The 24,689-nt window shown below is 45.3% G+C and overlaps 1 protein-coding gene, 1 long non-coding RNA gene and 1 pseudogene across 2 annotated transcripts; 2 read left to right on the top strand and 1 right to left on the bottom strand.

Annotated features, from left to right (window-relative positions):
- The first annotated feature begins 359 nt into the window (after positions 1 to 359).
- LOC123166992 (disease resistance protein RGA4) lies at positions 360 to 6,324 on the top strand. The gene is made up of 4 exons (XM_044584834.1): positions 360 to 1,147; positions 2,947 to 5,045; positions 5,127 to 5,453; positions 5,894 to 6,324. The coding sequence occupies exons 1-4, from the start codon at positions 360 to 362 to the stop codon at positions 5,953 to 5,955; spliced, it is 3,276 nt and encodes a 1,091-aa protein (XP_044440769.1). The 3' UTR covers positions 5,956 to 6,324.
- Positions 1,102 to 6,751, bottom strand: LOC123166994 (uncharacterized). Its single transcript, XR_006483740.1, has 3 exons — positions 6,535 to 6,751; positions 3,112 to 4,762; positions 1,102 to 1,997 (listed from the first exon to the last, which is right to left on the bottom strand). It is a non-coding gene; the product is annotated as an uncharacterized lncRNA (long non-coding RNA).
- A 10,393-nt stretch (positions 6,752 to 17,144) lies between these two features.
- Positions 17,145 to 24,450, top strand: LOC123166991 (disease resistance protein RGA5-like; annotated as a pseudogene).
- Positions 24,451 to 24,689: the final 239 nt, after the last annotated feature.

Below are 24,689 nucleotides of genomic sequence, written 5' to 3'. Positions count from 1 at the left end.
GTCCATGTCCGAAATTTGTGCTTTTGTCGATCTCGATTGGAGGGAGCAGTTTAATTAGTGCATCATTTAAAAAGGTTCAGTGGACGGTGGTCCAGCGATGTAAATAGATTCTTGGTAGCATCACATGTAAATATTAACTCCAGCAAGTTGGTGGACGCGTGGATGGGATGACTAATCAGGGATGTTGGAGTAAAATATCTCTAAGCAGGCACTTGCAGCTAGCTACCTTGTTATGGCCATGGCCGCTCCTGTGTCCTCGGCTCCTCGCGCTGACCTCCTCTCTGTATCCATGAAATTCCATGATCTGATCTTCCAACCCGAGTGAGTGATAGAGGAAGACATATAGGCCAGCAAGGGAGATGGAGGCTGCAGCGGCCACCGTTTTTGTCGGTAGGATCGCACCAAAGCTCATAGAGTTCTTAGCTGCAAATCACAAGCTTCGGCAGAACTTGGAGCATGACATCACCTACATCCAAAGAGAGTTTGCGTTCATTTCTGCCGCCATTCAGCAAGACGATGACTGTCGCTGGAGGAGTGGCAGCAGGACTGACCACGTGCAGAGGGCCTGGATACAAATTATACGCGACTTGGCGCACGCCATCGAAGACTGCATCGACCGCTTCACGCCCCGCGTGGCGATATCCAATAAGTCGCCAATCCAGAAGTTGAAGACAAGGAAGGCCCGTAATGAGTTTGCCGAGGCAATCGGCAAGCTCAAGAAGATATCAAAGGAGTCATCCAAGCTGAGAACAACTTATGGTACTTCCACCTCCTCAGCTTCGTCGTCGCCAATGGCATCTGAGACGATAGAGATTGAGATGAATGACTTCCATTCTGCTAACAGCCCTGTGGATATGGACGCACAACGTGATGAGCTTCTGGAGCTGATCCAGCAGGAGCAGCAACAACTCAAGGTGATCTCCATTGTTGGCTTCGGTGGCATAGGCAAGACTCTCCTTGCCAGACATGTATATGAGAGTATGAGCCAATACGAAGCGCGGGCTTGGGTTTGTGCCACGGAGCAACAACGCCCAATGGATGTTCTCATTGAGATAACCCAAAAACTTGGCATCACCACATCCCTTGATGGTGGAGGTCATCCCAGCAACCCCTGCGAACTCCTAAGATCTCACCTTGGGACCAAGAGGTATGTTTTCAACCATTGGTAATTTACTCAAAGGGATCTGGTAAGAATGACTAGCTTAGATAGTTATTTTTCAGTCAATATTGATTGCTCTCTGACCAAGATCTTCTTATCCCCTTTGTACTTGCATAGAGCTTGTGTTCTGATCAGGTGGTTCTTGGTGGTGACTTAGAAATGTTTTTTGTAGTTGTATGGCCAACACTTAGCCAAATTCACCCTAAGGGGTGAGAGGTGTATACTTTAGCGAGGTGACTAGAGAATTGCCCTTTGAAACTTCATAAAGCCTGACGTGGTTCTGTATTTATAGGATCTGAGCTTGCGGTAATTACACTCCTGCTCTTAAGCAGGTTAGATTATTACCATTCATCCTAAAATAAGGCTAGTCGTATTTCCATCCTTTCAAGAGTACCCTAGAGAAATATTCTATGCCATCCCATGGAGTAGGTTGTCTCGTTGTAGTGTCGCGTCGTTTGCATCGCAACATCAGTCTTAGCGTTGTCTCTCGTCATCGACGTCACATGTGGCCAAACTCGGCGAAGTAGGGAGAAATGCAGTGGGGTGACTAGCGAGTACCAACCCTTTAAACGGGAAGGGTGGCTCTCTATTTATACGATTGAGCGTGCAACAATTACATTCCTGCCAATGAGCCCTATTGTTTCTGAAGGCAACAGACCATTTAAGTTGTATGGTACACTAATGAGACCAACTTAGAAAAGCGGGTATAACATTTTGAGTTATTAACTATACAGTTTACAGTTAGAAAAAATGTCAACGAAGCAAATAATAGACAGAAGTGCTTACCTTGGTCAAGAATAAGGTCCGTAAATCTATGGCTTCCATCAAAGTGAATATCCTGCGTGTCAAGTAACAAAATATCATATGATCCAATACTGAGCACTCTTTCATTGTCACTGACGCAATCAAAAGCTATATTCCTAAATACCATCTTAGCATACTTATGATAGATTAATGAGAGGTCAAAAGTTGATAGGTAATGGTAAGAATGTGCCGAAGAAATTTCAAGTGAGATACTCGTTGTTGGCCACCAAAAGATATCCTCTTATTTGACATGAATGCTGTACAAATATAGCAGAAGGCTAGATTGAGCAAACTACTTAATGTGTATAGCATATAACACATAGAAAGGAGCACACAACATGTAAGACTATAAAAAGAAAGAGGGTAAGTGAAATTTTAACTTTATTTGCAATGGATGCTGCCTCAAAGCACAATGACGGTCCAGACTTCTCAAATATTAGATGTGAAAAGAGTGTATGCTGATGTAAAGAAAAAATTGTGACAGCCAAGCAATGAAATACCAGTATACCACTGTTTCTGCACTAAATAAGGGGTTTAGACAAATGTATGGCAGCAGCCAAATTTTTACAACACAATTTCATACTGTTTACAGTCTAAACCAAATTTAGCATTGAAACTGGAGACGGACTAACATTTGAAATACACACACTAAGCGGAATTATTATGAGCAGCAAACTAGAAATTATCCAGACCATGAAAAATAAACACAACCAAACTGGCCCGTCGTTCTTCAAAAAAATGCCGCTTAAGAACACTTCTTTTTTGCTACCGTATGACTTAAAAATAATGAATTTGGAAATTAAAGCATACATAGACTGACCAACTCCTAGTTTACAAATTACAAAACGTATGATCCAAAATTAGTCATCATTGCCTCTTAAAATATTTGTTGGCACAAAATAAATATTAATCTTAATTTTAGTTTCCACTCGATATCTCTTCATGTTAAATTTTAATCATGTAGTCCTCCTGGCACCTTGTAGGTTCTTCATTGTAATTGATGATGTACGGACAGAATTTTGGCACGCTATAAAATATGCCTTTGAGGGGTTGAGCGGCAGAATTATAGTGACGACAGCCATTCAGTCAGTAGCAACTGCATGCAGCAGCTCTGCTCATAGTCATGTGTACATAATGAGAACTCTTACCGAGACATGCTCAAGAAGGTTATTCTACAAGGAATCTTTGGGCCAAGATGACGATCGGGAGGATCAGCTTGGCTCAGAAGCGCTGCAGAAGTGTGACGGTCTACCCCTTGCTCTTGTTACCACTGCCCGGTACTTGCAAAGCACAGATAATCCGACACGGGAAAACTGGGCAAAATTGTGCCACAACCTTGGAGCACATCTGGAAACAAATGAGATGTTAGCAAGACTTAAGCATGTGCTTGTTCATAGCTATACCAGCCTTGTTAAACATGATCTCAAGACATGTCTGCTATATTTAGGTATCTACCCAAGTGGTCGTAAGGTCAGGAGAAGAAGCCTCATAAGGAAATGGTTAGCTGAAGGGTTTATCAAAGGTGATTATATATGTAGCGCCTTGGATGCCGCTATCGGCAATTTCAATGAGCTGGTCAACCGGAGTATCATCCAACCTACAGATCAAGGTGCCAGCAGGAGCAAAAACAGCACAGAGGTGAAGACATACCATACTCACGGCATGATGCTTGAGTTCATCGTGCACATGTCCAAGTGTGAAAACTTCATTACCTTGTTATATGATCAGCTGGCTCCCCCAACCCCAACCAGCAAAATCCGCTGGCTTTCTGTGCATGATGCAAGTGCCAGCGTAGCAGCCAATGATCTATCTCTTGTCCGGTGTCTGACAGTCTTTGGCAGTGCGCACAAATCTGTCTTAGATTTTTCAAAGTATGAACTGCTGCGAGTTCTGGATCTAGAAGAATGCGGTAACCAGTTGGAGGACAAGCATGTCAAAGAGATATGCAGGAACCTGTTGTTGCTCAGGTATCTAAGCCTCGGGTCCGCTGTTAAGGCACTTCCAAAGGAGATCAAGAAGCTTCGATTCTTGGAGACACTAGATGTAAGAAGAACACAAATAGAGATTCTGCCCACTGAAGTCATTAAGCTTCCATGCCTGATTCATCTGTTTGGAAAGTTCAAACTGCAACATGGTGTAGGACGCCGGAAAATGCTCAAGCTACAGACTTGGTTCTCAGAGAGTAGCAAATTGGAAACTGTGGCAGGATTTGTTGTGGACAGCAACAACAATAGCCAAGGATTTGAACAGCTCATGGAGCATATGAAACACTTGACAAAGGTGAAAATATGGTACGAGCAATCCACTAATAGTATTACGGATCCCATTGCAATGCGCCGATACTTGAGTTGTCTATCTGATGCCATTAAAGGGTTTATCAAGAGAAGCACCGACTTGAAAAAAGCTCATTCACTCTCACTGAATTACGCTGATGGATGTTCTCAAGACTTGCTGAATTTCTCCCTGGAAAAACAAGATTCCTCGCCAAGCTGCTATCTTAGCTCACTGAAGCTACATGGGAACAATATATGCAGCCTGCCTCCATTTATTACAATGCTGGGCAGTCTCACTAAACTGTGCCTTTCATTCCCACATTATCAGCTGACCAGGGATATTCTTTCTGCCCTGAGCAGAGTGCGCTGCTTGGCATACCTGAAGTTGATCGCATCTCAACTGGACAAGCTTGTCATCATAGAAGGTGCACTCGAAAGCCTGAGACACCTATGCATCGTGGTGGAAGTCATGAATGAGCTGGAAATCGAAGAGGGAGCTCTGCCGCTCCTTGAGTCGCTCCACCTACTGTGTAAGGATATAAATGGATTTAGAGGCACAGCGATCCAATCCCTGCAACGTATTAAGGAGGTCACCCTCCATGATGGAGTAAGCGATGAAACAAAACACGAGTGGAAAGAAGCAGCAAAAAAACACCCCAGACATCCCAAGCTCTTGTTTGTTAAGACAGCTGAAGATATTCATATGGGAAGTGAACCTGCAGACAATTCTGAGAGCCCAGCGGCACCAACTACTAATACGACATTATCAGTGACAGTGCCCCATGATGCCATTTCTACTGGACAATCTGGTAATCAAGGGCCCTACATCTTATTTTGCTTATATATACACTCTCTCTTCATGCATCCATGTGACATTTTTTATTGTGCAGTACAAGTTGATGGCGATGATCTGCAAAGTTATGATGATGAGAAAGAAGACATGTATATTGATATCATAGAGGATTTTGCTAGCAAAACTTGTCTGGACCCTCTTATAAACAAGGAAAATTTGGAACAGGAGATGGAAGGAGAGGTAGGTTTAAAGAATCAGCAGATTGAAGATGTCATTCGGTCTACTCATCAGGCTGATCAAAATGGTGTACTTTTGGTGATGAGTGAGAACACAAGAAAGAGGGCAAGGTTGGACATTGCTGAAGACAACTTAATGGACAAGGTTGTTGATAGGGTGAAGCGCAAGAAGCCACAGGATGTCCCAGGTAATTTACAAGTTCCCTCTTAGTGACATAACTAGTAAAACTGGGGTGATGTTTGGAAGTAATATTCTTCATGTAAGTAAATCTATTCAAGTGATTAGATATTCATAAGGTGCTAGATGTACTGCTTTTAGAGCTAGCTAGGCGAAGTCAGACAATGTTCCTATGAGTTTTGATTCGTTCTATTGCCTGTTTCTAAATATCTGTGGAGTGTGGTTAGCGCAAACTGAATATTCAGGCTATTCCTGTTTCTTTTAACTGTCTGTGTGGTTTGGTTCTGAAGTTTACTGATGATGTTAGAAATCTGATGGCTGCTGGAGATGTTGTAGTTTGGACCATATGGGAATCTAGAAATGCTCCTGCCTTCAGAATATCTTTCCTACCAATCCTACTCCTATGTTTTTTAATCACCACATTGATTATTGCCGCTGGCCGGTTTGCAGAAACGAAGCCTACAAAACAAACAGCACCTGGGCATGTGGTTGTCATCTCTGATGGAAACTGAGGTTTTGTATGGAGTTTGCAAGCTTGGGTCAATCTTGCTCGTGAGTCAGGACACGACATACGTTTGCATTGAGTGTCAGGTTGGCATTTGGTGTTTAACTAAGTTGTCATCGATTCTGTTTCTTCAGGAGCTCGTCTGTCTTTTCATCCCCTGGCATGTTCACATGCTAATAGTGAATCCTCATGTGCTGCCGCTTGCTACAACTCCTTATCAGACTGATACGGCTCTGGTGAAGAAAGTGAAGTGCTTCCAATTAGCTTCTCCTTTAAGTTTCTACTTGTACTGCAACATAAGTCTACTTTTATGCATCTCGATTTGGTGGCTTTCTGCTATGACAGAGTTCACCATGTATTTTGTTGCATATGTATTTGGTCCCAGTTAACTTTATAAATCAGACCATCTTATTATTAAGTTGTTGACAATAATATTTGTTCTTGCATTTTGCGGACAGCTTTTCTTCTTGCTTTGCTTTTAATAATTTGAATCCTCATGCTAGTATACGATAATTAGCATGGAAACTAAGGCTAAAAAAAAGAAAGGGTCCAAGAGAAAACAGCTTGGTTCTAGTTTTGTGCTGACCTGTCGGAACCTACGTGCTGGTCAACAGCAATGGGCGAAGTTTCTGACGGGAAGTCGGCTGCAACTTTCGGACAGGAATTACGCCAAGCAGCATCAGAGACACCGGGTTCTCCGACCTTGCGCGCGCCATCCAGCATGTTCATTCGACTAGTCCTTGCTCGGTGGATGTTTGAAGTACTCTTGAGGACACAAATTTGAAGTGGTAGCTACCATCAAACAAGCTGTTTGGTATGGAAATGGGAAGCTTAAAAGATGACAAGCAAGAAACTATGATGAAACCATGACAAGCAAGAAAAACTATGAGTACCTGCAATGAAATTGAACCGTACTTGCAACACATTAATTGGTAGCCATTGTGCAGATTTAGCACTGAGCACCGCCATCTCGCAACATTCCGAGCCCCTGTCTGAATCTCATCTCTGGCCTGTTGGAAATTCAGTGCGGGTCAGCCGCTGAACCAACCTATAGTAGTATAACACAAACAGCAGGCTCGTACAGTCATTATCCTCGACAAGTACTCCCTCCGTCCGAAAAAGCTTGTCCTTCAAATAGATGTATCTAGCACCAAATTAGTGCTAGGTACATTCATTCGAAAGATTGAAGGACAAGCTTTTTGGGACGGAGGGAGTAGTAAATACCTAAATCAACGGCATCGAAGAACCAGCCGTGGAGTGGGACGAAGACCGCCGGGAGCTCGTGGAGGTTGCTGTGCTCCTGGTGGCCGGCGAGGAGAGGCTGGACATTTCTGGAGAAGGCTGGGATCCCCCGAGAGCTCTGCCGCCGTCGGCACATCGAGCGCGGACCAGCGGAGGCGGACGGCGGCGCTTGTGGGTGGCCACTGCCTGCGAACTGCGTCAAAGGAGAGAGGCAGCGGTCAGCCGGGCAGCGCCGCCGCCAGCGGAGGAGGCCGATGCGGCTTCCGTCGCCGGTTCGGGTGAGGGGCGAGGACTGCGCTGAGGGTCTCGTCGACCTCCTCAATGGATCGCGGAGAAGCGTTGTGGGCTCCGGCGGCGCTTGCTACGGTGGTGGTTGGCGGCGGGCGGCGCCGCCGATGGTCAGCCGCGCCCAATCTGGCGAGTGCACCCTAAACAGATGGGAAGGGGATGACAGGTGGGCCCATGTCCAGCCTGGCTGATGTGGCGCCACCTAGACACAAGGTCAAAACCTGCAATGTAGTGTCAACGGTATTTGGAGTTTTGGGGTTATTTTAAACCATACTTGCATTTGAGAATTGTAAATTTTACTTTATTACAAGTTCATCTAAGCTTCGGTTTCAAGGACAGGGGAGCTATACTTCTCCGGGGAAATATATAATATGGGGGTTCCAAAAGGGGGTGCCATTTTAAAATGTTAGAATTTAATTCTACCAAACATTAGGATTTTAGTTTTCAATGTTGCCGGCGAGTTGACTTCCTCCTTATTTGTCGCGACATCGCAGCTCGCGGCTGGTATACTTGCCGATGCCATTGCCAAGCACGCGCGCGGCCTTGCCGCCACTGGACGTGTCCTTCTTGGTCTTCAGTGAAGGAAATATGCCCTAGAGGCAATAATAAAGTTATTATTTATTTCCTTATATCATGATAAATGTTTATTATTCATGCTAGAATTGTATTAACCGGAAACATGATACATGTGTGAATACATAGACAAACAGAGTGTCACTAGTATGCCTCTACTTGACTAGCTCGTTAATCAAAGATGGTTATGTTTCCTAGCCATAGACATAAGTTGTCATTTGATTAACGAGATCACATCATTAGGAGAATGACGTGATTGACTTGACCCATTCCGTTAGCTTAGCACTCGATCGTTTAGTATGTTGCTATTGCTTTCTTCATGACTTATACATGTTCCTATGACTATGGGATTATGCAACTCCCATTTACCGGAGGAACACTTTGTGTGCTACCAAACGTCACAACGTAAATGGGTGATTATAAAGGTGCTCTACAGGTGTCTCCAAAGGTACTTGTTGGGTTGGCGTATTTCGAGATTAGGATTTGTCACTCCAATTGTCGGAGAGGTATCTCTGGGCCCACTCGGTAATGCACATCACTATAAGCCTTGCAAGCATTGTGACTAATGAGTTAGTTGCGGGATGATGTGTTACGGAACGAGTAAAGAGACTTGCCGGTAACGAGATTGAACTAGGTATCGAGATACCGACGATCAAATCTCGGGCAAGTAACATACCGGTGACAAAGGGAACAACGTATGTTGTTATGCGGTCAGACCGATAAAGATCTTCGTAGAATATGTGGGAGCCAATATGGGCATCCAGGTCCCGCTATTGGTTATTGACCGGAGACGTGTCTCGGTCATGTCTACATAGTTCTCGAACCCGTAGGGTCCGCACGCTTAACGTTACGATGACAGTTTTATTGAGTTTTGATGTAACGAAGGAATTTGGAGTCTCGGATGAGATCGGGGACATGACGAGGAGTCTCGAAATGGTCGAGACGTAAAGATCGATATATTGGACGACTATATTCGGACTTCGGAAAGGTTCCGAGTGATTCGGGTATTTTTCGGAGTACCGGAGAGTTACGGGAATACGTATTGGGCCTTATTGGGCTATACGGGAAAGAAGGAAAAGGGCCTCAAGGGTGGCCGCACCCCTCCCCTTGGTCTGGTCCGAATTGGACTAGGGAAGGGGGGCGCCCCCTTCCTTCCTTCTCTTTTTCCCTTCCTCTTTTCCTATTCCATATGGGAGGTGCAATCCTACTAGGACTAAGGAGTCCTAGTAGGACTCCACACTTGGTGCGCCCCCTCCTAGGGCCGGCCTCCTCCTCCCTTGCTCCTTTATATACGGGGCAGGGGGCACCTAAGAACACACTTTTGATATACGATATTTTAGCCGTGTGCGGTGCCCCCCTCCACCAGATTACACCTCGATAATACCGTCGCGGAGCTTAGGCAAAGCCCTGCGTCGGTGGAACATCATCATCGTCACCACGCTGTCGTGCTGACGAAACTCTCCCTCAACACTCGGCTGGATCGGAGTTCGAGGGACGTCATCGAGCTGAACGTGTGTAGAACTCGGAGGTGCCGTACGTTCGGTACTTGATCGGTCGGATCGTGAAGACGTACGACTACATCAACCGCGTTGTGATAATGCTTCCGCTGTCGGTCTACGAGGGTACGTGAACAACACTCTCCCCTCTCGTTGCTATGCATCACCATGATCTTGCGTGTGCGTAGGAATTTTTTTTGAAATTACTACGTTCCCCAACATTCAGGTCTTGGAAGGCAGGACAGAAGGAGAGCACGACGGCGAGCCAATATTACTCTTTCGCATGACCATGTAGGGGCTCTAATGTCATTTGTTAGCACCTAGGGTGCTTGTTCCAATGAACACACGCAAGAGAGAGTTAGCTCGAGGAAGAAGACACAAGTATGCTTCACTGCTCAAACTTTCGTAGCTTTTCTATTTCTTCTTATTTCTAATTAGTAGCTAACAAACACTAACAAAAATAATTGAGAGGTCGGTGATTGTGGGTCTCGTGTCATCCCACGACTCGACGATCACCCCCGTAGCTCATAGCGGTGCTAGGCTCGGGTGCACCAACGAACTTGGCACACATGCTACGATATTCCGTGTGAAGGAAAACGAAAGGGAAAAAATGTGTCAGGTTATGGGCTTTATGTCAACATTATGTACATGATCATTAGTGTGATCTCGCTGTCCTACCTATTTCCCCACAAAGATAACCGGAAACTACACATGCAAACGAACACTATTGTAATACATGATCAACGGACTTTGGCACTTTAGTCACGGAGTGGGCAAACGGCAAACTTGGCGGACTGCGGGTTGCCAACCTACTTTTACTCTAGATCAACTAAGGGTGTGGCCAGTGGTGTAGCTAGGGGGTGGCCAGGGCGGTCCATGGACCACCCTGGAATTTCCCCATAGCTTGTATATAGTGTAGTAAAAAAAATTTTTGAAAATAAATAAAGTTATGTAAATATTTCTATTAACGGACCACCCTGGCTTATTGTGCTGGCTACGCCACTGGGTGTGGCATCAATTGTTGTTTTAGTCTTTCAGATTAGTGAGGAGGTGGCAAGCTACTAATTGTTGGGTAGGCATGGAGGCCAGCACGTGCTAGTGTGAAACAGCACCGGTGCACGGGAGAATACGACACAGCGAGGCGATAACAACTCAGCATGCCCTAAAAAAGTCAAGATGAGACATCGCGTCCCCTCCCTTTTGTGTTGGATACCCAGTACTATATGGACTCCATTAAAAAGAGAATCGGAGATTACAACTTGATTACAATGGAAAGCTCAGAGGAATTGTGAAGATCAAGGAGGAAGATGAACAGTGTAGATAGACGAGGAAGAGAAGAACAACTAACACACGCCAACAAAGCCTAGGCCGAAGCCCTTTCCATCCGGGGTTTCCTATTCGGCACGCAGGTTGCCTGCGATGAGTGACCTGGCGCGCACCCCCTTGCGCGTTGGGCGTTCGTATGACCCGGCCCATTTTCTGGTTTTTTCTTTCGGTTTTTCTCCCTTTTCCTTTTTCCTTTTTTTTCTTTTTTGCAATAATCTTTTTTCAAATTCCAAACATTTTTTTTGTTCCTCGAATTCAACAAATGTTCATCCATGTAAAAACATGTTTAGCAATTCATAAAAAGTTTATTGAATTCAATTTTTTTGTTCATCAGTTTTAAAAAATGCATACATCAGAATTCAAAATTTGCTCATCGAATTAAAAAATCATCATATTCAAAAACAATTCATCATTTTCAAAAATGTTCATCAAACTCAAAATTTGTTCATCCATTTTTCAAAAAAAAGTTCTTGAATACATTTTTTTCATCAAGTTCAAAATATGTTCATCGAATTCAAAACTCGTTAATGAAATACAAAAGAAATCATGATTCCTAAAAAATTGTCCATCAAAATAAAAAAATTAATCAAATTCAAAATTTGTTCATCCATTTTTTATAAATGTTCTTGAATACAAATTTTGTTCATCAAGTTCAATAAATGTTTATCAAAATGAAAATTTGTTTATGAAATAGAAAAAAATGTTTATCATTATTAATGAATTGTTAATCGAAATAAAAAATGTTCATTAAGATTCAAAAAATGGTCATTCTTTTGAAATCGCGAACATGTTTCTTTTCAATAACTGTTTTTCACAATTCACAATTCATTTTTTTTGCAATTTAGAACTTTTTTGTAATGCTGAATTATTTAATATAGAATAAAAGAGAAACATAAAATAAAAAGGAAAGTAAAAATGGGAATTGTTCGGCCCAACAAGGCGCACGCAGGGGCGTGTGCATTCGCACGTCCTGGGCGCACAGGTCGCCAAATACGACCTCCCTCCTCCTCTCTCGTTTCTCCTATTAATAATTTTTTTAGGGGTGAAACCAAGTTTATTCATTAAAGTCCACATGGTGTGGGATACATCTTTGGTCATGGGGTGCACCAAACCAAACGCGTGGCGACCCGGACCTCTCGTAAGTGAAACCTTGGCTAAGCTATGTGCTTCATAATTAACAACACGGCTCTCAAAAGAAAAGTTACAATAAAAGGTAGATGCCTTAAGGTTTATTTCAGTGATAATTGCTCCATATGTCCCCCGTGCGCTCCTGTTGATATTTGATACGACCTGCTGACGGTCTGAAGCCACAACAAAGTTTTGGATGCCCATGTCCTTTGCAAGAGAGAGAGAGAGAGACTCCCGGCAAGCTACAGCTTCTAGGGTGGCTGGATCAAGAACTCCTTCGAAAACTAGTGCTGAACTCCCCTTATAGTTTCCCCCTCAACTCTGTAGACTGCCGCAGCTGAGCCTCCTCTTCTTGCTAAAACTCCTGCATCAACATGTATCTCACAAAATCCCAAGGGTGGCTTTTTTTGGCCTTTGCTGAACACGCTGAGGTAAAACAACACTTGTAGTGGAGCTTCTCTGATTGTCTCTAATGATGCCCAGGTCTTCGATGAACCTGCCAATAAAACTTTGAGTTGCTTGAGGGCACTGGAATATAGATCCATGAATGGTCTTGTTTAGCAGGATCACGAGCAACTGCAAAATGGGCCTGCAGAACTCCAAATGCCCTCTCGACATCCTTTTTAGCTGCTTCTTGTCTTTGGGAAAAGTGAGCCTTTTTCTGTCCAACTAGGTTTGAGATGGTGCTGACAAAGGTAGCCCATGGAGAATAGATACCGTCAACCAGATAGTAGCCCATGTTGTACTCATGTCCATGACAGTACAGTGGCAAGGAGGAGATTTTCCTTCAGTCAGCCTTGCAAACAACGACGATCATTGCAGCACATTGATGTCATCATGAGACCCGGGCATGCCAAATTCAAAGATTCTGAGATGCAATTGCTTCAAGAATGATGGTGGGTTTCTTAACATGACCCAAATTGAGAACATGCTCCTGCGCATGCTCCGTGTCTTCAAGGACCGCGTGCATCATCGCCGTCCCATCAGAGTACGCCTCCTCGTCCGATGAGCCGTCAGACGACTGAACATACTGCTCGTATATGTACTCCAACTCTGAATACATTGCTAGAAAGAAGAAGGGACAACTGTTTTTAGCTCCGGTGATTCATCAAACAGTTGCCGGGCATGATGAGAATAGCAGTAGCGGATGGTACCTGCTGGCAGGGCGGTCGGAGGATATATAGGGGTTGAATGGAGACGGAGGAGAAGCGGGGTAGAGGCCTGCTGGAGCGCTGGAGGTGATGGAGATGCAGAGTTTCGGCATGGGTGTGGCGTTGTGGCCAGGATGGTGGGGCGGCGGAGAAGGTAAGAGAGAAAGAAGGAAGGAAGGAAAATGGGAAGGATGGAGTCGCGGGGTCCGGGAAGGGTATTGATGAATCTAGGGTGCCGGATTCCTATATTTCGCGTGGTCGGACTCCCGCGTAGCTCTCCCATTTTTGTCTCTATTTTGCTAGAGAAATCATGTCCGGACTGATCCGTAGACTGATACAGTCTGGATAACGCGGCCCAGAGGACGCACGTGGTTGGCGGATCTACATTGAAGATGCCCTTAACATAAGATACACCCGGAGGAGAGTAAATAAAATTTCCAAAAGCATTTGATTCACGAGCGCACGATGGAAAGGTAGTGGAGTAGTGCGTGGTTTCTTTCTCGTCACAGCTACTTCGTGTTGTATATATCCTCCCTTTCTAGTTCTAGTCTGGATTTTGCTTTGAAAAGAAAATTGAGTCCAAACCGGAACTATACTCTTTTTAGGAAACCGGGATTATGGCTGGTCTTACAGTGTTGGTAATTATCTGAAAACTATATACTAGTATGCCCCATAACAAAAAGTATTGTCTGAATAAAAGCTCCCTGATTTGCCCGCAAAAAAATTATACAAAAAATAGCTTTAGGCATCTATATTGATTTTTTTCCCAATGCAAGGTACTACTAGTGGGCCTCATCAAATAATAAAATGTAGACTCACACTACACATTCATCTCTACTCTTCACTTTTTTTTAGCTTTATGCATTGGACCATACTTTTTTCCTAAGCACCGCCTCCTGTAGAGGATTCCACTGCTTCATGCGAATCTATTTTTCGTGACATCCGATCCTATATGATATATAAGGCATCAGTTTCAGGCTATGCATCATACATGCACTAAGGTGCACCCGGAGAAGAGTAAATAAAATTCCAAAAGGGGAAAGTCTAAAATAAACCTTGAATTTGTACGCCAAATCTGAATCAAACCTTGTACTTTTAATCCCTAAAATCAGCACTCTGATCTTATTGATCCCGATTAATTCCGACCCTATTTTTGTTTGGCGCAACAGGAAAAGATCTGATCCCGGCCGGGATCACTTACTACTCTCGCTGACCACACTGGCCCACTTGTTATATAATACTACATCTCTAGTCAATAGTCATTTGCCTAAAAATATCTGTCGCTAGTCATTCTCTCTCTCATCTACACTACAGTTGCATCATCTTCCTCAGGGCGCGCGCGGAGGCAAACATCCAGACCGCACCCTCCACTCACTGGAGTAGCAATTGAGGATGCTGGGAAAATCAAAAGGAATCACGAATTACCAGGAACCTAATGTTGTGGTAGAAATTCTGGTGAAGATGTGCAAATGGCCGGCGGCGAAAGTTTATGGTAGCGAGACGCTTCAGTTGAGCATGGTCGAAATTAATTGAGCGTCAAGCCGTCAACAGAATTAGACTAAGAGCATCTTCAAATGCACGCGAAATATTCGGCGCGCTGGATAAACCGCCAATTTGGCGCGAGAGAGGCCGCGCGGCGCGCTCCAGCAGATACGTGAAAGTTTGAGCGTGAAACAGATGTGCGCGCGGGGAAAAAGCGGCAGCGCGCACGGCAGTTTTGGCACGCGTCGCCCAGTGCGCTGGTTAAAAGCCGCGTGCAGGCGCCCACCGCTACTCTTTCCCTCCTGTCGCGCCTTCTTCCTTGCCTCCTCCAGCGCCCCGGGCGGCCTCGATCGCAGATGAACTTCACCGACTGTAGAATATGAAGTATAGGTTGTGCAAACACAATACATTGATCGGTGCACCAGGCACGTATATACGAGTACAGAGAGGGGCCACAACCTCGACTATATAAAGGAAACAAGAGGTGGGCTCAATACACAATATACACGTACACAATATACTCAACACCACCCCCCCCCCCCCCCGCGCAGTCGAAGCGGCGCCAGTGACGCAGAGACTGGAACGAAACTCCTCGAAGGTGGAAGTCGGCAGTCCCTTCGTCATCACATTGGCGAACTGTTGTGCAGTTGGAACATGAAGGACCTGAATATGTCCAAGGGCCACTTGGTCGCGCACAAAGTGAATGTCCAGCTTAATGTGCTTAGTCCGGCGATGATGAACGGGGTTGGCGGAGAGGTACACCGTAGAGACGTTGTCGCAGTAGCCAACCGTAGTCTGGGAGACATCGTGATGTAGCTCCTGAAGTAACTGTCGTAGCTAGGTGCACTCGGCAACATCGTTAGCCACAGCTCGGTACTCAGCCTCCGCGATGGAGCGCGATACTGTGGGTTGTCGCTTGGACGACCACAAGACGAGTGAAGGACCGAGGTAAACGCAGTAGCCGGAGGTGGACCGACGGGTGTCGGGGCAGCCAGCCCAGTCGGCGTCGGAGTAGGCCACCATCTCTAGAGAAGCGGACGCCATGAGGGTGAGCCCAAGAGTCATCGTGCCGCGAATGTAACGAAGGATCCGCTTCACGAGAGTCCAATGGGAGTCACGAGGGGCGTGCATGTGGAGACACACCTGCTGAACTGCATACTGTAGATCCGGTCCGGTGAGAGTCAGATACTGAAGAGCACCGACAATGGACCGGTAGAAGGGAGCATCCGACGCCGGCGAGCCCTCAAGAGCAGAGACCTTGGTCTTCGTGTCAACAGGAGTAGCAACAGGGTGACAGTTGAGCATGCCAGCACGCTCAAGGAGCTCGTGCGCGAGGGAGGCGCGGCGGCGGCGGCTAGGGTTAGGGTTGGAAGGAGGAGGTTGCGGAAGCCGGTAGCAGAGTGCAGCGGCGACCGGCGGCGGGTGGCGGCGGCGGCGGCGGGGAGGACGCGCGGCGACAGCGTGAGGTGGGCGGGGCAGCGGCGACCTGCGGCGGCGGCGGCGGCGCGAGGGCGCGCGGCGGCGGCGGCTAGGGTTAGGTCGACCGACCTGCGATAGATACCATGTAGAATATGAAGTATAGGCTGTGCAAACACAGTGCATTGATCGGTGCACCAGGCACGTATATATATGAGTACAGAGAGGGACCACAACCTCAACTATACGAAGAAAACAGGAGGTGGGCTCAATACACAATATACACATACACAATATACTCAACACCGACATGCAGACGCGCAAGCAGGCACAGGAGCTCGCGCCTCCCCCGTGACTAATCAGCGACGAGGATCGGCGCCTCCTCGTCGCCGAGGCGGACGAGCATGCCATGGCGGTGTAGCACGAGCGCTTCCCGCAGGATGTCACCGTCGAGAACGAGTACTGCGCGCAGAGAAGGGCGGAGCGAGCCGTGCGTCTTCCTCACGGCGTCCCTCTAAGGCTGGAGGTAGAGGGGCGGTCCTCTTCCTCTTGCCCGTCCGCGTGCTCCGGCAGTAGCTCGCGGATGCGCTTGCCGCGCTTGAGCCCAAGGCAGACTTACAATTTCTTCATGTGCTCCAAGGATGTCGTATGCGAGCTCAGAGTGCCTGCTGTGACTCGTAGCTTCAACGGCTCGCCTCATACATCTCCGTAGTAGTCTGGGCGCACAGGCTACACGCTAGCGTACGAGCTCACCTCGCACATGACAAAGAGATTAGGAAGAAGACAATGTGTGCCATGGTCGTTGGTGAGAAAAATGTCTAATCCAGGTCGGGATTGTCTTTTCCCGCTTAGACAAACATGTCCAGAATGGTGTAGGGTCGGGGATTAACCGGGATCGATAAGGTTAGGGTGCTGATTTCAAGGATTAATAGTTCAAGGTTTGATTCAAACTTAGACTACGACTTTAAGATTTATTTTAGACTTTTTCCTTCCAAAAGCATCAGGCTCACGCGCACGACGAAAAGGTAGATAGAGGCGGAGTGGAGCAGTGCGTGGTTTCTTTCGCCACTGATGAGTCTCCGCCCAGACTACAAGTCGTCCTCCATTTCATTATCGGCACGGCCGCTTTCCCCCCTCGCCCCCTCCGCCTTCCGCCTCTCCACTCCCACCCTCCCCCTGTCAACAAGGGTACTCCTCCGGCGACGGCGCCGCCTCCACCCTTGCCGTCAACTTCTTCTCCGGCCCGCCCGACCCCAGCCATCCTTTGACGCTTGACATCCTTGGTCCGCGGCGCCGCTTCCCCGGCAGAGAAGAGAAAGGTACCTACCGTAAGCCAAGAAGGTGGTGATAAATGGGGACTCGTCCCCGTATCCTCCATATATATAGATCTAATCAGGGGATTCCTTTTTCTTCGACGCTTTTATTTTTTTGGTTGCTAACTGGTAGTAATGGAGAACAAAGTCTCTTTCAGACTTTTCAGATCGAGTCTCTTTCAGACTTCATCAGATAGATATATATGCTACTAATTTTCTTCACATAGTTTCTTTTTTTTTGTTGTTGCTAGAATTGAGAGAAAAAAGTCCGTCCGTCTCTTTCAGATTTTTTAGATCGACTTCAAACTTCAGATAGATACACTAATTTTTTTCTGCAATTGCTATTTCTTCAGTCACCCAAAAGTTAAAGTATTGGTTTCAGTCAACTTTTTGAACCTGGTTATTTTCCAGGCAACTGAATAATAGCTGGTCCCAGTTTACTCCTTATTCGCACTACGGCTAATGAACAACACTAATTATGCATGTTTCAGGAGAATAACACCTAACTTCCACAACTGAGATGGCGGATGGCGGCCAAGACAACGAACTTGCTGCTCTCGAGAAAGTGTTGCTCGACGAAAGTGCAGATCCTGTCAATCTGCCTTTCTCGCTTCTCAAGGCCATCACAGGAAACTTCTCTGAAGATAATGAAATCGGCAGCGGCGGGTTCAGAGCGGTTTACAAGGTAAGCAAGCAGACTCTCCGCTCTGAAATTAATTTACCGGAGACAATCTACCTGACACGGTTCATTGTGAGGTGCAGGGAGTGCTTCCAAGTGGTCGCACTATCGCCGTGAAGCAGCTCTTTGAGAGGTACGAGATCTTGGACAAGAATTTCGAGAGCGAGGTCACCTGTCTCGCGGGGGTCAAGCACAAGAATACCGTGCAATTTTTTGGGTACTGCTCTCAGATGCAGCAAGTACTGATGCATACGACGGGAAGCGTGTCTTGGCAGATGTGCGGCATAGGCTGCTCTGCTTCGAGTACATGCCCAAAGGGTGCCTTGCTGACTATCTCTCCGGTAAAATCAGATTAGCCTTATAGCTTTCCTTGCATTTCTACTATAGTAGTAGCAAATGTCTCACAAACTACAATCCAGAGTATTTGTTGTTTGCCATTCTTCTGAGCTTTGTTAATTCCTTTTGCACACTAAATGGTACTCCCTCCATCCATAATTTAGGACGTTTTTTGACACTAGTCTACATTATGGGACACGGGGAGTAGTTTTCAGCTCTGTTCTTATACCGCTGCAAAACATGCACTCTTCTGGTTGGACATATTTTGAATTCTCATCCTCTTTGCCCCAGAGAGAGGAGCGCACTAACAAATATCTTTTTCTGTTGTGGATAGAGCTTAATCGAGTGTCCAAAAGAAAATTCAGAGTATCTCAATTTTGAATTGAAGTGCTAGTTATTTTTTTCCCCAACTGTCACACCCACGTTTTGGCAATGAGATAGGTGTTTCAAGAACTTCCTTAGGACTTGTTAGCATATTTGTTTGGAAATCGGGCAATCATTCACGAAAGACCTTTTTGTTTCATTAGACTGCTTATTCCACCGCATACAGTACTAACTATTTGATATATTGTATACTCATCGCAGATGCATCTTGTCGACATCAGTGGACCACACGTTACCAAATAATCAAGGGGATCTGCGAGGGCGTACATTATCTTCACCAACAGCGTATTATTCACATGGACCTCAAACCTCAGAATGTACTATTGGATGATAACATGGCCCCCAGAATTGCGGATTTTGGTCTATCACGGCGCTTAAGTGGAAGCCAGAGTCGGGCTATTACTGATCACAAGCTTGGGACAATGTAGGCTAACAATTCTCTTTGCGAACTTAATATTTTTATCAGTCATCTACCAATTTTTTGCATACACTTCATTCACCTAATCGAACAAACTACACCAAAATTTTGTGCAGGGGATATATGGCACCAGAACTTCTAAATAGCGGAGAAATCACCTTCAAGACCGACATATATAGTTTGGGCGTTATTGTAATGGAGATCCTTATGGGACATAAGGAGCGCTCCAGTGTTAATGAGGTAATTATATTGGATGTGAGGTTTCAACAAAAAAAAGTTGTACACAACATGTTTAGAAGAAATCACAGTCTTGTTGGAAAAAAATGCAATGTATATTTAATTAGTGTATTTAATTAACATTAGAATTTGCAAATGACAAGATCTGAATGTTGTCTTTGTAGTGATCTTCCACACAAAACATAAAGTAAAATAAAGCTGATTTTGATTTCTAAAGTCATTATGTGCATCGAAAGATTAATAACACAAAATTAATCAAGTGAAAAATTCAAAATAGTTTGTGATAGTTATCCTTGCATTTGGTCTCCAGCCCTAATCAGTACGGCTGTGTGTTTTTGTTTTTCTATTCTAAAATGTGTGCTGTCCTTTTTTTAATAACTAACCATGGTTGTCCAATTGGTAGGTAGTTGAAAGTTGGATGGGCATGTTTGGGACATCAAAGAGCCACACATCGTTGGAACAAGTAAAGGCATGTGCCGAGATAGGGATAGAATGCACAAACTATGACCCGCGGAATAGGCCGGCTACATGGTTTATCATCCGTGGAATACTGGGTGAAGCGGAAATCTCAAATTGGTCTGGTACAAGTGATGTTGGTACCTCAACAGAAGGGCAGGTACAATCACTCAATAGTAAATGTATATGATCTACCAGTAATTATGTAGTGATGTGCCATGGCCATTTTTTCATTTTTGTTGCAGATAAGCATTGCCTCCAAGCTGGCGGATGAGTTGAAATTAATGGATGGTTCTACTGCTGCACCATCCAAACTGCCACCATCAACGTTGGAGGTGGAGCAGGACGATGGCAAATTGAGCCATGAGAGGAAGAGGAACGCATCAAATGTGAGTGTGGCGACTAGGGTGGCGAGCATCCTCCATGGCAAGCTTACCACGTTCATGGGCAACGAGTAGACATACGTTATTTAGTGATTTCTCGTAACCGTGTTTTCCTTGTTGCAGATAAGCTTCTCCAAGCTAGCAGATGAGCTGAAGTTGATGGAAAATTCTGTCGTACCATCCCAACTGCAACCATCGGCACTGGAGGTGGAACGGGAGGAAGGCAAGGTGAGTTCAGAGAAGAAGAGGAATGCATCAACCATGAGTTTGCCTACTGGGGTGATGAGCACCTTCGGTGGCAGGCTTGCCACATTCATTGGTGACGAGTACAAATGTGCTATTTGGTGAGTTCTCCTAATCTTGTTTTCATTTTTTTTGTTGCAGATAAGCTTCTCCAAGCTGGCGGATGAGCTGAAGTTGAAGGATGATTATGTTGCACCATTCCAACTGCAACCATCATTGCTGGAGGTGGAGCAGGAGGATGGCAAAGTGAGCCAACAGAAGAAGAGGAGGGCATCAACCGTGAGTGTAGCTACCGGGATGATGAGCACCCTCACTGGCAAGCTTACCACTTTCATCAGCAATGAGTACAATAAGCGCAAAGAGGTGAGGAAGCAGGCGTCGTTCCTCGAGAAGGAGTTGAGCGCCATAAATGCTGCTCTTGAGCTGCCGGAGCTCATGAATGAGCTTGCTCCAGGGGTAAAAAATTGGAGGGATGATCTCAGGGAGATTTCCTATGACATGGAGAATTGCATTGATGACTTCACCCGCCAATTCGGAGGTGTGGATGTTGAGGTAGGCTTTTTCTCGGAGGCTGCTGAACTTCACAAGAGGTTGTGCGAGCTTCATCGGATTTCCAACCAGATGGAAGAGCTTAGGACTCTTGCGGTAGAAGCAAATGCTTGATGTGAGAGTTACAAGATTGATGATTGCAAGCCTAGCTATGGTTTTGTAGCTGTCGACCCTCGGCTTCCTGCGATCTACCAGGAGGCTGTCGGCCTTGTGGGCATTGACGGCCCAATGGAGGAGGTTTCCAATTGGTTGATGGATACTCAGAAAAAACTCAAGGTTGTTTCTGTTGTGGGTTTCGGAGGTCTGGGTAAAACTACACTTGCCAAACAGGTGTATGACAAGATCAGGGAAGAATTTGATTGTGTAGCATTCATTTCAGTTTCACTGAGGCCTGATATGAGAGTACTTCTCAATCGCCTAAAATTGAAATTTGGGATAAATGAGTCTTCTAACGACCGCGGATTGGACAACATCAATGAAGAGCTAAGGAAGTATCTTGCAAAGAAAAGGTAATTACTAATTTCTGATAGTCACTTGCATTGGCTACTCATCTTAAATTTGAAGTAGCAAGTAATTGGTCAGTGATATTACAGATATGATTGTTTTCCAATGCATGTGGGAAGTTTTATTGTTTTCCTGTTTGTACGTTTGTGAGATTCAAAATTATAAAGAAAATATTAGAGCAGAAATACATCTCTAGAAAATTGGTTCAAGTTTTGTACATTTTTTCATTCAGTGTAATGAATTGCTAAGGGGGTTGGGAGGGAGGACTGAATATAAGTCTCGCAGGAGAAGAATGCTAGGTGGCTACAAATTACAGGCATAAAGCGGCCAAATGACACTGAATGTTCTTCGGCCAGGCATCATTGTTCAGGCTTGAATATCATGTGATCATGCTAATTCAGCCATATGAGCAACAAATTTGCTTGCATCTAGTTCGTTTTAATTTTTGATGTTTCTGTCTTCAACTTACTGTCATATTCTGCAATAATATAACATGTGCAAACATTTCAACAGGTACCTTATTGTAGTTGATGACTTGTGGGATCAATCAGCATGGAATACTATTAGTTGTGCTTTTCCAGATAATCGTAATGGGAGCAGAGTATTAGTAACCACACGAGTGGAAGATGTGGCTAGTGTGGCATGTCGCTGTGACCGTGAATGCATTTACACAATGAAGCCTCTCAATGAACAAAACCCAAGAATGTTATTCTCGAATAGAGTATTTGGGGCCGAAGTTGTTTGTCCACCCTATCTTAAAGATGTCATGGCTAAAATTCTGAAGAAGTGTGACGGATTGCCGCTTGCAATAATCACTATAGTTAGCCTATTAGCTACTCAGGTGAGATCAAGGAAACACTGGGAGAGCATAAGAAAATCTTTGCGTGCCCAATCTGCCCCAAATCCTTCATTGAAAGACATAAAAAATATATTAAACCTTAGCTACACACATCTTCCTCTTCATCTCCGGGCATGTTTTTTGTACCTTGGTATGTATCCTGAGGACCACATCATAAGACGGGATCAGCTGGTTAAACAATGGATAGCTGAAGGCTTCGTCAGCAGTTTGCATGGGCCAGATTTGGAGGATGTTGGCAGGAGTTATTTCAATGAGCTCGTCAACAGAAGCATGATTCAGCCATCGGAAATCGAGTATGGAGAGGTGTTGTGTTGCACAGTACACGACATGATGCTTGATTTGATCCTAAGCAAGTGTGTAGAAGATAATTTTATAAGTGTGGCATACAATTCTGAGGACATGGAAAGGCTGCTGCATCGCTGCAAAAACATGGTTCGCCGACTGTCCCTGAGCTCCATGGCTGTTGGTGGAGCAACATATGACACGGCTATTGCTGCTAGGCTGTTACAAGTTCGGTCATTACTGTTGAAGAACCCTATACTCCCTCTTTTGTGGTTCAAGTATCTCAGGGTGCTCATCATTACTATGGGGGAGGAGATAGTTGACCTCACCGCTGTTAGCCAATTGTTTCAGCTGAGGTGTCTGACGGTAAGTGCTTTGGTGCCGATGAAGCTCCCTACTAAACTTGGTGAGCTTGCTTACTTGGAGACACTGGACATACAAGTTTGCGAACTGAGGAGAGCATTCCCTCAGATATAGTTCATTTGCCCCACCTGTCCTGTCTGCTTCTTCCACATTTTACAGAACTGCCTGAAGGTATCGGGAATATGAAATCACTGCACACTCTGCGAGGGCTTGACATGGAAAAGAGCTCGCTGGAGTGTTTTATGGGTATCAGCAAGCTGACAAATCTGAGGGAACTGCATATGTCAATAGGTCGTATTTTGGGGTTGCCAAAAGTTGATGCTTTGGCTTGCTCCATTGGAAAGCTCTATAACCTTGAATCTCTGGTAATCTCTAGCGACAATCATGTTGAGTGTGAGGATAGCCAGCAGCTGGGCTCATTATCCAATCCTTTTCAACATATTGACCGGCTTGAATTGCATCTCTGGTGGTTATGGAGAGTTCCAAAATGGTTGTGTGGTCTCCATTGCCTGCGCATCCTTGAGCTGTATGTTGAGGAGACATCAACTCAGGATGTCCATCTGCTTGGAGAGCTTCCCTCCCTCGTCCACCTTGAATTAGGATCATGTGAAATCCCTGTTGAAAGAGCTATGTTAGGCACGGGGCTATTCCCAGTGCTGGAGTTCCTTAATATCTGGTCTAAGAAAGACACTACGCCGTTCCTGGGCTTCGAGGCAGGTGCTATGCCCAGTTTACAAACACTCTGGTTCAGTGCATGCGATTGGGGCGGCACTATACCAGTTGGCCTTGAGCACTTGTTACACCTCCAGGAGATCAAAGTGTATGGGGTCAATAAGGATGCCAAGGACGCGTTCAAGGAGGCTTTGCTGATGCACCCGAACCGCCCTTCCGTCAGACTTGAGTAGCAGTGTATTCCCGTCATAGTTTCGTAGCCCTGCCGGAGAAGTGAAAAGGGGCAGCTGATTAAGTCGCTCCTGGTCTTTATATATATAGCTGTGTATGTTGCTTGAGCAGCTAATAGTGGCGATACTGACAAGAAGGAGCTTTAGCAGGAATATCTTATCTTTTTTGACAAGCTAATAGTAGCGATACTGACATCATGAAAAACAGTTGAAGCAGACAGAGATACCCAGTGTTGTGCCAAGCTGATTAAGGCTCTACATTTTATTTTTGACTGCTAATAATGGTGGTTATGGATCAAGATCTGTATTTTACTTGTAATCTGCCTCTGTAATGAATGAATGCTCCTGATCTCCTCGAAAAAAACAATAATCCTAGAAACCATGTCATGTTTCGCTTATTTTGTGACCGGAGGCTCACGAATGCTGTCTCTCTGCTCATGAATGCTGTCTCTCTGCGCATGGGAGTCCATGGCGAAGGCTGTCTCTCTGCGCACGGGAGAAGGCAGGCAATCTATTTGAGCAGGTGGAGCGGCAGCTGACCCCTCCCGTTGTAGCAGGTGAAGCTCCTTTGAGAGAAGAATTGACATCCCATTTTTGTTGGAGAGAAGAATTGACATCAGATGTTAATTATCCGTAGTCAAGTGCAAAAGAACACAAAGTAGTACTTAGATCTTAGTAATCCCTTCAGAATTACAAAGCGAGGCGGAAAACGATGAGAGCAGAAACTATTT

Source organism: Triticum aestivum, chromosome 7D (assembly GCF_018294505.1).
Source record: "Triticum aestivum cultivar Chinese Spring chromosome 7D, IWGSC CS RefSeq v2.1, whole genome shotgun sequence".
In the NCBI taxonomy this organism is placed as follows: Eukaryota; Viridiplantae; Streptophyta; class Magnoliopsida; order Poales; family Poaceae; genus Triticum; species Triticum aestivum.
Note: the sequence above shows the minus strand (reverse complement) of the source record. Positions and strands in the feature narration are given on the sequence as shown.